Here is a 14,716-nt window from a genome sequence, read left to right on the forward strand (position 1 = left end):
ACATATGCATCTAAGCTAAGGGCCAAGAACAGCATTTAAGAACACACTTGAAGCAAAAAATATATATTGCAAAAAGAAGAGTAGTTCAACCATTATTTCCTTGGGCAAGGCTAGGAAAGAATGTGGACCCAAATATGCTATTTCCATCATTTTGTTCCTACACACAATGTAATATACCACCTTCTATCATTTTAATTATCTAAATACCTGTTGGCAAATCATTATTAATTCTGTTGAACCATGCTTATTGGAGAATGAAATGAAATAATAAGTGTAAAAATTTACAAAATTTTGGAAATTTTAAGTGCATGATTTATAAATAGGGAAGAATAAAAATTCAGTGAAGGATTTTGTAATTAATCAGTTGTCATCAGTATGTGGAATATTTAGGTAGAGGATAACTATGCACATCATGGTAAAATGTAGCCTTGAAGAAACAGGTTTCCATTTTGCTAGGGATGTGTAGTGTTCATTGAGATCTCTCAGAGACTGCACTACAACTCTGTGGACTGCTACACTGGCCAGAATGAGGACACAGGGTTCTCTGAAGCCTTTCACTCCAAAGCTGTGTGATTGCTTTTTTATCTTGATATTTTCACTCTGCACATTGTCTCCTTCAGAGCCCGGTGCACCTGCTTGTTCCGCAGAGTGTAGATGACAGGGTTGAGCAAGGGGGTCACCACCGTGTTCACAAGGGCAGCCTCCCTGTTGGAGTCCAGCCTGTTCGTTTGCTTTGGTTTCACATATATGAACACACAGCTGCCATACATTAGAGAGAGAACTATGAGGTGAGAGGAGCAGGTGGAGAAAGCTTTCTGTTTCTCCCTGGCAGATGGGAGTCGGAGGATTGTGACTACTATGTTGCTGTATGCAATGGTGGTTATTATAAGGGATGTCAATAGAATAAAAGAAGTGAGGACAAAGGCTAACATTTCAGTGGCGCTGGTATTAGAACAGGAGAGATGAATCAGGGGGCCAAGGTCACAGAAAAAGTGGGGAATGACATGGGGGCCACAGAAGGATAACTGGGAAACCTTCACTACAAGACCAGTAATGAGGGGGAAGGGCAATGTGAAGCAGGCAGTGACCAGGAGTATGCAAGTCTTCGGGTTCATGATGGTCGGGTAATGCAGAGGCTTGCAAATGGCCACATACCGATCTAGAGACATCACGGCTATGAGGAAGAAAACAGCTGATCCCAGAAATACAGTGACAAATGCCTGTATAAAACAGGCAGAAAGGGAAATACTTTGCATGCTTAAGAGAAAGATAATCAGCAATTTAGGAATAACAGCACTTATGATACCACACTCCAAGCAGGAGAAAATGCTGAGGAAAAAGTACATAGGTGTGTGGAGCCGGGAGTCAGCACAGGTGATGGTGACTATGATCGCATTGCTTACAATGGATGTCAGGTATGCCAGCAGGTGCACGAGGAAGAAGACCTTTCCCAGGTTTTGGATGGCAGGAAACCCCTCCAAGGTGAATTCTTGGACAGTTGTCCCGTTCCCCATTTCCATAGACATCTCTTTCCACAGCAGCATTACAGTTGTGCTTAAGCTACAGTTAAGACATCAGGGAACACAAAGGTTTTAGAGGAGCATGATTAAGTTACTTGACTATCCAGGAAGATGGCTAGGCTTGTAGTAAAGTGGATTAGCCAGTTGGTTCTTCAATCAGATGGACCTGAGTTCAATATTAGCTCAATGCTCAGTTCTAACTCATGAGAGATGGGTCATTTTTGGAAAGTTAGTTAACATTTGTTAACTTTTTTTCATCCTCTATAGAATGAAGATGATAGGATCTACCTGTTCATGTTCCTGTGAGAACTAAGTAAGGAAAAGCATGTAACTCACTTGACATATGATGCTAATGTTTCCTAGGTGTTCCTCAAAGTCTAATTGTAATGTTATGATCACTAAAATAATGCTTAGGAGAGCAACATGTGTAGGCAGGTGTATTGACATTTTTCTAGTTATATAACATTTTATTTTTAATAGTATTACCAATTTGTTTGTAAACATAATGATGGCATTAGTAATATTCCCTTTAGAAGTCCCTTTTAATAATGCAAAACATTCTATGGTCCAAACTGTGATCACCATGATGTGTTGAGGACTTATGTTTGGCATTATGCTGGTCACTGAAATTCAGTATTTCTGTTCCTCTTCACAATAACCATGAGCCCCTTCTTCTAGAGAAGCAGAACTGAGGCTTAGATTGTTCCAGAGTATTTGCTTCACATAGGTGGCGCTTTACCTAGATCTTCCAGATCTAGAGCCCCTGCTGTTGACAGATGCAATGTCAAAATATTTGAAAAGGAAAAAAAATGTATTGTTGATGATCTTTAAACTTGAAGTGAAGGAATAGCTTTATTTATTTTAATTGTTTCTACCCTTAGTTAGTATCCCTGATGAGTTAGAGACCTGTGGAATGACATCAGGCTTAAGGAGCATCTACCTTAACACAAGCATTTTAAAGAAGAAACAGGAGACTGGAGACTTTGGGGGCTTCTCTGCAACATGATATAATTTGTAAATCCAGGATTTACCCCCTCCCCCACCCAGGGTTCATGCTGTCCTCTAATGAAGGTGGGAGTGACATAAGGTCAGAGGCACTAGCCCAGTTAGGTATATAGGCTGGGTGCCTGGCACTCATGCACTCACTCTTACCTCAAAGCTCACTAAACAGTTTGCTGTCTTCAGAGCTCTATGCCACTGATTTCTCTCACTGTGTTGTTTGGCTGTAGCATCTCAATGTTAGACTTAAGGTCAGCCTTGTGGCATGTGTCTCTCTCCCTAACCCACCTTGGGCCAGGTCCTGTGAAGGGCTGCTCATGAAACCAAACTCCTCACTCCTGAGTGGCACAGCCTGTGGGATCCTCTGCTTCTGTGCCAGTGGACCCCAGTAAGCCCATCAAGCCACTAGTCCTTGAGGCCAGGTGCACACACAGGAGTCACCTCATTGGGTTTCCTTCCCGTGCAAATACTGTTCTAAGAAATCAAGAGCTTTCTCTGGGCTGAGGGGTAGGAGAGGAGAAGGAAATTCATTTGTCACAGCATGTTGTCCCATAGTGAGGTGAATATACATCCTGTGCTGGCTGACTAAGTCTTTTTTTCCATAGCCCAGATGTTTCATAGCACAGCATAGCTATGGTCAGCCTTGACTATGGAAGCCCCAGAAAGGAGCAGACAGACTAAAATAACCATATTTCACTGCCTACCATTCTGGACTAGAGCTGGGCTTCCAGACCACTTAGAATTCTGATAAAGGTCTGGCTTAGCTCCCTCAGTAAGTAAAAACCCACCTACCATGCAACTTTGCCCTCACCTCCTATACTCTTAACAGGAACAGGTACCTTCTTACAGGTTTAGCCCTGCGTGTTGCTGAGGCAAGGGTCTTATGTTTAGGGCTTCATGTCATGGGTACACCTGCACCAAGTCTCCTTCTAAGGCACTATGTTCCTCCATCACATCCTCACCTTTTCATAGGGAGAAGCATCCTTGTTTCACTGCATCATCAATGAGAAGGTGCTGTCATGCAAGTTTGGGGCTCTGTGATAGTTTTACCACCAGAATATATTATTGTGAAGCAGGATGGACCCAGCCGGTGAGCAGAGAGTGCAGGCTCCCAAACCTTTTTAGATGCTGAAGAGACAGGGGCAGAAAGTAAGGGCATGGCTGGTATCCTGGGGACAGCTAATTGGTCAATGTTGAGGACAAGATTTACTGGTGCAACCCTTATATTTATCTTCCCTTGTTTGGTGATGCTGACTCCCAGATGTCCACACTGTTCTTTGCCAATATTTTGAAGGAAATTATATGACAATTTCCCAAGGGTTTTTAAAATCCCAAGTTGAATATGCTACCGATTTGATGTAACAGTCCAGACTAAAATTTTCTACATGTGCTGTGTGCACTGAGGCCAGAGCATAGTTGTTAAAAGAACAGATTTTATGGTGAAAAAAAGCTGGATTATATTATAGATTTTATGAGGCTTTTAGGAAGGTACTGGGGAAGCCTGCCTTTCTTGGTCAACTTTTCTTTATGCTTTCACCAATGTTATGATTCTTTTCATTCCATATTTTCATATGAAAAAAATTTCATTGTGCTCTCCAATCTTCTTGAAAAAGGAAAGTATACCCTTTTTCCTCTTCAGGGAGGAAGGGGGAATGCTAGGTGGTTTCTGTGACATCTCTAGACTGACAGGGCTCTCTTTAAAAAAAAAAGAATGTGGGAAATGGAACCCAGATTCTTTCTAGATCCAGAAGAGGTGGAGATGTGAGCCCGAGGGTGGAGAAGCTGTATCCATAGCAACCAGTGGCCTGGAAAGCTGCTTCTTTTACTGGGTATCTAAGCTGGGCTACTGTGGCAGGGGAGACCCATTTTTCTGTGACTTCTTGCTTTCCATCACAAGCCAGAGAAGAGTACTAACCTCCCAAAGTGTTTGTAGGCAACCCTGGTACATATGGGAGCTCTTTGGAAATTTGTTCTGCTTGTATCTGCCCATATTAATATTGATCTTAGAGGGTCAAAGCAAATATAGGCACTTTCCATGTGGCAAATATAGAAACTTTCCATGAGTTTCCATGTGGGTCCCACCTTCCCAAAATAGACAAAATCCCCCTTTTTCTGAGAGAGAGAAAGAGACAGCGTGTGTGATTGAAGGTGCTGGGGGGCAATGAGTCTGACAGGAGGCTTGTTCTGTAACTCTCAGATGATGACCTGACATGATCGGAAATCAGGAGTTGGATGCTTAAACAACTGAGCTACCCAGGTGCCCCAGACAAAAACACTTTTATAACATCTGTCCATCTACCCACTCTGCTTTCAATCCAGGCCAAACCTGGATGTGAGAGAAAATAAACAATAATGGGTGATGAGTTATAGAAGCTAGAGCAAAGTGAGACTATCTATAGATCTTAATGCCCAGATAAAGTCTCATTTTCATGGGGTTTTAATTTTATTCAGTGCTAACTAAATTTTATTCAGTGCCAACTTCATGGTGCAGAAATACCTGTCAAGCCTGAGCGAGTTCCAGTGCCAACAAGATATTGGGAATTTGTGAGTAGAGGGACTCTATGAGGTTTGATGGAAAGGCTTACAAAGTAGACACTCAAAGAAATTGGCTGAGCTAACTCTACATTGCATCTAACACCAAGAAATGTTTCACATTGTCCTTGGCCTATGGCTTCTCTCTTCTGAGATGAGTCTATTATGCCTCTCCAATACCCACCATTTCTTAATTTTTTAAAAGATTTTATTTATTTATTTGACAGAGAGAGAGAGCACAAGTAGGCAGAGAGGCAGGTGGGGGGGGGGAAGCAGGCTCCCCACCGAGCAGAGACCCTGATGTGGGGCTTGATCCCAGGACCCTGGGATCATGACCTGAGCTGAAGGCAGAGGCTTTATCCCACTGAGCCACCCAGCGCCCCTTAATTTTTTTTTAAATGACCTTGAGATCTCATTTGTCTTGGACATTTCCAGCATTACCTGTGATTTGGGTTTTTAGTTAGCCAGTTAGATTAAGGAAGGGGATAGTTCTCAAAGTTGTATTTGTGATTATCAAACATGGAAAGATAAAGCAAACATCAGTTTGTGGTTTCTTCTCTGCAAGATATGATTATGTTTGCCACATTAACCCTCAGCTACTCTTGACAAGTTAGACTACACATATATATTCATGATTTAGATAATAAGAGTATTTTGTTTTTTAGTATATCTTTTTTTTTTCTTACAGAGAGAAATCACAAGTAGATGGAGAGGAGGCAGAGAGAGAGAGAGGGAAGCAGGCTCCCTGCTGAGCAGAGAGCCCTATGCGGGACTCGATCCCAGGACCCTGAGATCATGACCTGAGCTGAAGGCAGCGGCTTAACCCACTGAACCACCCAGGCGCCCCTAGTGTATCTTTTTAATATGATCTGTTCCCAGAAAAGTTCCAATTTCTAATGTTATATCCCTAAGGACGAAGGCTTAGTTAAAGCCCAAGGAAAGGTGAATCCTATCACCTATGATGTTGTAGGAGAGGGAGTAGGGGATGCTAATTTGAACAAGATGTAGGCATCAGGAAGGGAAGAAGCACTCATCTGGCCAAACCCCAGGCTGAGGTTGGAGCTATTGGCATACTAATAATACATGGAGAACCATTTTTCTTATGCAATTTCCATAAAAGTAAGATCAGATCAGAACAGATCAATTCTGATCTAGAGGAAAAGCATGGTAGTGTTAGTAGCTTCTAACTTGGTATTATGAGGGAAAACTGAAGGTATAGAGTGGAATTTCCATAAAAGTAAGGTAATGATACCAACAGGGACCCAGTACAGATCAGTTTGGATCTAGAGGAAAAGCATGGTAGTGTTAGTAGCTTCCAACATGGAACCGTGAGGCAAAACTGAAGGTATAGAGTAATTTATCCTACTGGGCTTCTATGTTTTCTTTTTTATTCATGCATGGAAAAAAGAAATTTTTTTCTTTTTTTAATGACTATATATATATATTCACGTATATGTATATAAATGATTTATATATATGGGTATATATATGTATATAAATGATTAATTAAGTTCAATTATGTGGGTGGGATAAAAAGAGGTAGAAGAGCTATCTGTAAATCTCAGAAGTCAAACTGCTTTGTAAGGATCTGGATGCTCCACTACTACTTGTTTCCTGTTGGGATTTCTTGAGCTGGTCTCCCCTCAGAAGTGTGGATGCTTTAGATATTGGGGACAACATATATGGTTCTTAGTTGTGTTTTTAACACAGGATTCTTAAGTATCTTTATCTCAGTGCCTTTCCAAAATGAAATGGTGAATATTACATTTTGCAAAGTCAGTATTGTACACAAAGTATGGAAGAGCTCTCAGTAAACCCTCCACCCCCCCCCCAAAAAAACCCGCACTTAAAATGAGGGCAAAGTTCACATCATAAGTTCACACCTCTTCTGGTAAAACCCTTGCAGCTTATTACATGAACTAGTTTTACTCTTAATGGAGGGGAACTACTTAGAGGACAAGGTGAAGGATGTGCCATGGAGAGAAAACGAATTTGTATGATCCCCTTTTAGTAAATGGGATCCTTTTGGCTGGGCTTGAGACATCACCTCACCAATAATGGGTATTATACTGGTGGGTGTCATGAAGTCAGTGTCCAAGATTCATAAGATTTGGTAAACCAGACTGATCTCTTTCCACACGTGTGACTCTGGGGATCTCAGGGTAGTCAGAGCATTTGTAAGATATGGGTAGAGGGAGATGTTCTCTGTACTGACAACACAATCAAATTCTGTTTTCCTATCCAGCACTTATCACTGCTTGGAGACAAAACTCCTGAGAAGAAGCCTCAGGAACCAGAGGCGATAAATTGGAATTCTTTAGCCTCCAATATGACTGAGTTGCTCAATGTGGGATTGAGGTATCTACCAGCCTCTTCTTCCTTAGTTTGGAGGCCAGGCCACCCACAAAGCAGGGAAGGAAAGTGTCCAGTGCAGGCATAGTGGGGGAGCCCATGCTCAGACTGATCAAGAGGCATACTGGCAGGGTGAGCACCTGCTGCATCATCAGAAGGCTGGCTTCTTCTGGAGGCATGCCTCACCCTTGTCCATCAGGTCTGCTCTTGGGGAAAGATATAGTCACCAAAAATAGAGGAGCTCTGATTTCTCCCAATACCCATCTTAGTTTGACTCTTTGTTTTGAAAAGAATGTAAGTCCTACCAATCATGGTCAATGAGGGGTTTTTATTTCACAAATAGCATCTCATTCACAGAAACCCTGAACAGGAGTCACAATAGGCTGGCTGTCAAGGGCAATAAAGGTGGAGAGTGATTCTAGACTCAGGAAACTCTAGGAACTTCAGCATCTGGGTGTTTCAATTCTCTCCCACTGACCCTCAAACCACATTCTTCATGTCAGCAACATTATGGCCTTCTACTAAATGGTGTTCTTTATACTCTTAATTTCTATCCCTCTGTTTTTCAGTGACACAGGATCCGTGACACCTTCCTGTGGTACATCTCAGCGCTTCATTAAAGGGAGGAATGATACAAACCTTATGCAGTCTTTCAAAAGGAATGAAAAGAGTTAATGTAATTTCTAAAAAACTTTATAAAGGAGAATATTCTCCCCCCCACCTTTATTGAGTTACAATTGACATATAACATTGTGTAAATTTAAGGTGTACAAAGTGGTGATTTGATATACCCATATATTATGAAATGTTTACCACAGTAAGATTAACTAACACATCCTTCACATCACATAATTACCATTTTGTTGTTATAGTATGAACATTAAAAGCTCTATTGTCAAGAAAAGCTCTATTCTCTTAGCAATTTTCAAGTGTGCAGTGCAATATTGTTAACTATAGACACCATGCTGTACCTTAGACCCTCAGAACTTTTATAATTTTATAATTGAAATTTTAAACCCTTTGAAATTGAAAATTTTATTTATTTTATAACTGAAATTTTAAACCCTTTGACCGACATCTTCCCATTTCCTCCACCACTCAGGCCCTGACAACCACCATGTCACTTAGTTTCTATCAGTTACATGTTTTTGTATTTCCCATAAAAATGAGGTCATACAGTATTTTTGTTTCTCTGTCTCAATTATTTGACTTAGCATTAAATGTACATCTCTAGATTTATGATAACGATGACAGTCTAGTGCAATAAGGAGATGATATTCCTTCAATACAAGTGGATGATGCTGTATCAGGTAGGTTTTCAAATGCAGAAAACGCAACTTGACTATTACTCTATGTAAGGACATATTATGTGTTATCTATTCTGTTCCATTGATCTATGTGTCTCTTTTTGTGACAGTACCAAACTGTCTTGATGATTACAGCTTTGTAACACAACTTGAAATCCAGAATTGTGACGACTCCAGCTTTGGTTTTCTTTTTCAACATTCTTTTGCTACTTGGGAACTTCCCTGGTACCATACAAATTTTAGAATTGTTTGTTCCAGTTCTGTGAAAATGTTGATGTATTTTTTAAAAATGTACTTTTTATTTATTTTCAGCATAACAGTATTCATTATTTTTGCACCACACCCAGTGCTCCATGCAATCCATGCCCTCTATAGTACCCACCACCTGGTACTCCAACCTCCCACCCCCCACCCCCACCCCTTCAAAACCCTCAGATTGTTTTTCAGAGTCCATAGCCTCTCATGGTTCACCTCCCCTTCCAATTTCCCTCAACTCCCTTCTCCTCTCTAACTCCTCATGTCCTCCATGCTATTTGTTATGCTCCACAAATAAGTGAAATCACATGATGATTGACTCTCTCTGCTTGACTTATTTCACTCAGCATAATCTCTTCCAGTCCCAGCGATGTTGATGGTATTTTGATAGGGATTGCACTGAATGTATAGATTGCTCCAGGTAGCTGAGACATTTTCACAATATTTGTTCTTCTAATCCACAAAGCATGGAATATTTTTCCTTTTCTTTGTGTCTTCTTCATTTTCTTTCATGAGTGTTTTACAGTTTTCTGAGTACAGATCTTTTCCCTCTTTGGTTACATTAATTCCTAGGTATCTTATGGTTTTGGGTGCAATTGTAAATGGGATCAATTCCTTGACTTCTCTTTCTTCTGCCTTGTTGTTAGCATAAAGGAATGCAACTGAGGTCTGTGCATTGTGTTCATATTCTTCAACTTTGCTGAATTCCTATATCAGTTCTAGCGATTTTGGGGTGAAGTCTTTGGGTTTGCTGTAGAGTGTCATGTCATCGGTGAAGAGAGAGAGTTTGGCTGTTTCTTTGCAGATTCGGATGCCTTTTATTTCTTTTTGTTGTTCGATTGCTGATGTTAGGATTTCTAGCACTATGTTGAACCACAGTGGAGAAAAGCTCTCAGTTTTTCTTAATGTATGATGATATTCACTGTGGGTTTTTGTATATGGCTTTTATGATGTTGAGGTATATTTCCTCTATCCCTACATAGTGGAGGGTTTTTTATTTTAATCAAGAAAGGATGTTGTATTTTATCAAATGCTTTATCTGCATCTACGAGATAATCCTATGTTTTTTATCCTTTCTTAAATTAATGTGATGTGTCACATTGATTGATTTGCAGGTGTTGAACCACTCTTGCAGCTCAGGAATAAATCCCTGTTAGTTGAAGTGAATTATCCTTTTAATGTACTGTTGGATCCTATTAGCCAGTATCTTGGTGAGAATTTTTGCAGCCATTTTCATCAGGGATATTGGTCTGTAATTGTCCTTTTAAAACCCTGGCAGTGAGTACTTCCTCCTGTCATTTCTTTTGGGGTGAGTTTCTCTGTCTCCTCATTATGTCCAAAAGAAATAGAATGAAGAGAAGACAACAATAACAACAACAGCAGAAAAGAACAAACAAAACAAACCTGAAGGAAATAGAAACAAAACAAAATTTTAAAAATCTAACAAGAAGTAAAACAGATCAAAACAATAAATTAGATCGTGGGTGTATTTTGGTTTGTTTGTTAAAGGAAATTAGATGCCAAAATAGGAAGGAAAGAAAAACTTATATATGTAGAAAAATGAAATAAAATACAATGAAAGGAGACATATATATATATATATATATATAATAAGAAATTTAAAAAGGAATAAAGGAAGAACTGAGATGAGAAGAAAATAGCTGAATAGAACCTGAAGGACTAAAGAATAATAAGGAAAAAAATGAATACTATATACTGTTTTCCCTATGAGCTGAAGTTCTACAATTCTCTATGATCTACAAACTTGGTGCTAGACAGTTGTTCCTGCTGGTCTTCTGGGAGAGAGGTCTGTTGCCCTGACTCTATGTCCTTGCCAAGGTTGCATTGCAACTGTCTCTCCAGGGAACCAGGCTCAGTGTACGTGTCTCAAGATTTCACTCTGAGATGCTGTTTTGTTCCCTGAAAGCTTTCAGCACCATTGGGAAGGGATTAAAATAGCACCACCCCAAACTGTAGCCCTGGAGCTGAATGTTTGCACCTCCAACACTCACAGAAAAGTGGTCCATCACTCATGCCTCCCTGGTTTCTGTCTGAAATCTGTGTTCACCTAGCCTATGACCAAGAATTTTTATGACAGACATGTGACCCAGTTTCAAATCTCCAAACTTTCTACACTCCAGCAGCCCAGACCTGTGCTGTTCCTCCAGGGGGAGCAAGGGGCCATCTGTCCATGCTTCTGGCTTTTGCTGGGCCCTTTCCCAGAAAGCAGTCATGTGACCATGCAGTGGTTCATACTTTATAGCACACAGAGAAGAAAGTCAGTGCCAAGACTCTATTTCCAGCCAACTTCACTGCTATGATGCCTGGGAACTCTGCTGCAGTCTGGCATTTTATTTGTGACCCTGGGAATCCTAAGACCATGCTGTGCCTTCTGGGATTCTGCCCTGATTCACCACCTGAGTACCTTTAAGCCAGGGATGTCCCCCACCTCAGCAGACTTACAATTTCCAATTTTGTGCTCATTGCTTACAAAAGTTTGTGGAGGTCTTCTTAAGCTGTCTCTCTACCCTCCGGTATCCTCTGATAAATCACATTTGATTCATGTCTCTGTGCCACTTACCTTTCAAAAAGTGATTGCTTTTCTATTGTAGAATTGCAGCATTTCTTTTCTCAGATCTCTGATTTCACAGTTGTTCAGAATGATTCGACTATCAAAATAGCTGAATTCCAGGGACCAGATGAACTTAGGGTGTCCTACTCCTCTGCCATCTTAACTCACTCAAGACAACAAATGGTTTTAAAAAGGAGGGTAAAGAAGAAAAAAATAAAAGTAGAAAACAAGTAGTAATATGGTAGGGATTAACCCAAATTTATAGTAACAAATTAATGAAAATAAACTAAATACCCAATTTAAAACATTGTCAGATTAAATTTAAAAAATAAATAGATTGACATCTAGGTTCTTTCTATAGTTTGGCTATTGTGGACATTGCTGCTATAAACATTTGGGTGCATGTGCCCCTTTGGATTACTACGTTTGTATCTTTAGGGTAAATTCCCAGTAGTGCAATTGCTGGGTCATAGGGCAGTTCTATTTTCAACATTTTGAGGAACCTGTTTTCCAGAGTGGTTGCACCAGCTTGCATTCCCACCAACAGTGTAGGAGGGTTCCCTTTCTCCGCAGCCTCACCAGCATCTGTCATTTCCTGACTTGTTAATTTTAGCCATTCTGACTGGTGTGAGGTGATATCTCATTGTGATTTTGATTTATAATTCCCTGATGCCGAGTGATGTGGAGCACTTTTTCATGTGTCTGTTGGCCATCTGGATGTCTTCTTTGCAGAAATGTCTGTTCATGTCTTCTGCCCATTTCTTGATTGGATTCTTTGTTCTTTAGGTGTTGAGTTTGCTAAGTTCTTTATTTTGGATTTTGGACACTAGTCCTTTATCTGATATGTCGTTTGCAAATATCTTCTCCCATTCTGTCAGTTGTCTTTTGGTTTTGTTAACTGTTTTCCTTTGCTGTGCAAAAGCTTTTGATCTTGATGAAATCCCAATAGTTCCTTTTTGCCCTTGCTTTGCTTGCCTTTGGCGATGTTCCTAGGAAGATGTTGCTGTGGCTGAGGTCGAAGAGGTTGCTGCCTGTGTTCTCCTCAAGGATTTTGATGGATAAAGAAGATGTGGTATATATACACAATAGAATACTATGCAGCCATCAAAAGAAATGAAATCTTGCCATTTGCGACAGCATGGATGGAACTAGAGGGTATCATGCTTAGTGAAATAAGTCAAACGGAGAAAGACAACTATCATATGATCTCCCTGATATGAGGAAGTGGAGATGCAACATGGGGGGGGTTAAGGGGGTAGGAGAAGAATAAATGAAACAAGATGGGATTGGGAGGGAGACAAACCATAAGTGACTCTTAATCTCACAAGACAAACTGACGGTTGCTGGGAGGAGGGGTGTTGGGAGAGAGGGGTAAGGTTATGGACATTGGGGAGGGTATGTGCTATGGTGAGTGCTGTGAAGTGTGTAAACCTGGTGATTCACAGACTTGTACCCCTGGGGATAAAAACATATTATATGTTTATAAAAAATAAAAAATTGAAAAGAAAAATAAATAGATTGAACTATATGCTGCCCAAGGGAGATACACTGCACGTATCAGAACATAGAAAGTCTGTGAATAAAAAGATAGAGAAATAAGAACTGAACATATACCATAGAAACTCAAAGGATGGTGAGGTAACTCTATGAATATTAGGTAAAGTATAAATATTAGGTAAACTATGGTAAACTATGTAACTAGTTTATATTATGTAAACTAATATAAACATATTAGGTAAATTATGAAAAGAGGTAAAGATATACAGATTTGTATGTATACAACCTTGTGTATAAAACACATTTATAATAATAAAAGTATTAATTTAAGAGGAAGACATAATAGCCTAAATTCAGTAACTGGGAAAAGAGAGAAGGGAATTTTCTGGGGTCACAGAAATGCTGCATGTCTTAATTACAATGGTGGGTACATGGGTGTATACATTGGTCAAACCTTAACTTGTGAATTGTGCTTTTAATTGAAATATAAATCATATACCTCCAAAAAGTAAGAAATAGAAAAGAAATGCTAACTATAAAGTGAAATTCTAACATAAATGATGAACAGACACATAATATTTTTAAAAAAATAATGTCTTACTGAAAATTGAAATAAAAATGTTTTTTTCTTTAGAAATAGAATCCTACAAAATAATACATATAATTGTCTTTGAGTTGTGAGTATCATTTTTGTGAAAAAGAATTTCACATTGTCACAAAACTTCCTAACTCTAATGGGAAGAAGAATACAGACGTAGTTATGTCCTCTAACTCTTTAATGTTCAAATAACTTCCTCTCTTATTTAATAACTTTGAGGAACTTTTAGAAGAATATTTGAGATCCTTTTCAAGGGCTGGGTCTTTTATTGCTAATGAACTATAGTCTATTTTAAAAATAAGAACTAAATATGCCTTTGTATTATTTATTTTCATTATCTTTTTAAAAAATATTTTATTGACTCTCTCTGCTTGACTTATTTCACTCTGTCAATTATCATATGGTTTCACTTATTTGTGGAGCATAACAAATAGCATGGAGGACAAGGGGAGTTAGAGAGGAGAAGGGAGTTGGGGGAAATTAGAAGGGGAGGTGAACCATGAGAGACTATGGACTCTGTAAAGCAATCTGAGGGGTTTGAAGCAGCGGTGGGTGGGAGGTTGGGAGAACCAGGTGGTGGGTATTAGAGAGGGCACAGATTGCATGGAACACTGGGTGTGGTGCAAAAACAATGAATACTGTTATGCTGAAAATAAATAAATTTTTAAAAAATTAAAAAATATATTTTATTTATTTATTTGACAGAGAGACACACAGTGATAGAGGGAATACAAGCAGGGGGAGTGGGAGCCAAGCAGGGAGTCTGATATGGTGCTTGATCCCAGGACCCTGGAATCATGAACTGAGTCAAAGGCAGAGGCTTAACCCTCTGAGCCACCCAGGCACCCCTATTTTCATGATGTTTTGATGGGAGTTCCCATGCAAGATCACTGGGATCAGTTTCAATATTTTCCTGGAAATATTCCACTTGCTCAAGATTTTTCTGAAGTAAAGAAAATAATTTTTATGAAATAGAAGTTTTGTTTAGTCAAACAAGATTACAGTGATATACAGGAATATCACTTTGTACACAAGCACAAACTTTATGCTTTTCTAGATTCTAGCACAGCATAAAATTCTGTTT

General features: G+C 39.5%; 1 protein-coding gene across 1 annotated transcript; it reads right to left on the reverse strand.

The window, feature by feature from the left end:
* Nucleotides 1-581: 581 nt before the first annotated feature.
* Nucleotides 582-1,544, reverse strand: LOC122898962 (olfactory receptor 6C74-like). Its single transcript, XM_044236619.1, has one exon. It carries the CDS (start codon nucleotides 1,542-1,544, stop codon nucleotides 582-584), a length of 963 nt encoding a protein of 320 aa, XP_044092554.1.
* Between the last annotated feature and the right edge of the window lie 13,172 nt (nucleotides 1,545-14,716).

Source organism: Neovison vison, chromosome 2 (genome assembly GCF_020171115.1).
Source record: "Neovison vison isolate M4711 chromosome 2, ASM_NN_V1, whole genome shotgun sequence".
In the NCBI taxonomy this organism is placed as follows: Eukaryota; Metazoa; Chordata; class Mammalia; order Carnivora; family Mustelidae; genus Neogale; species Neogale vison.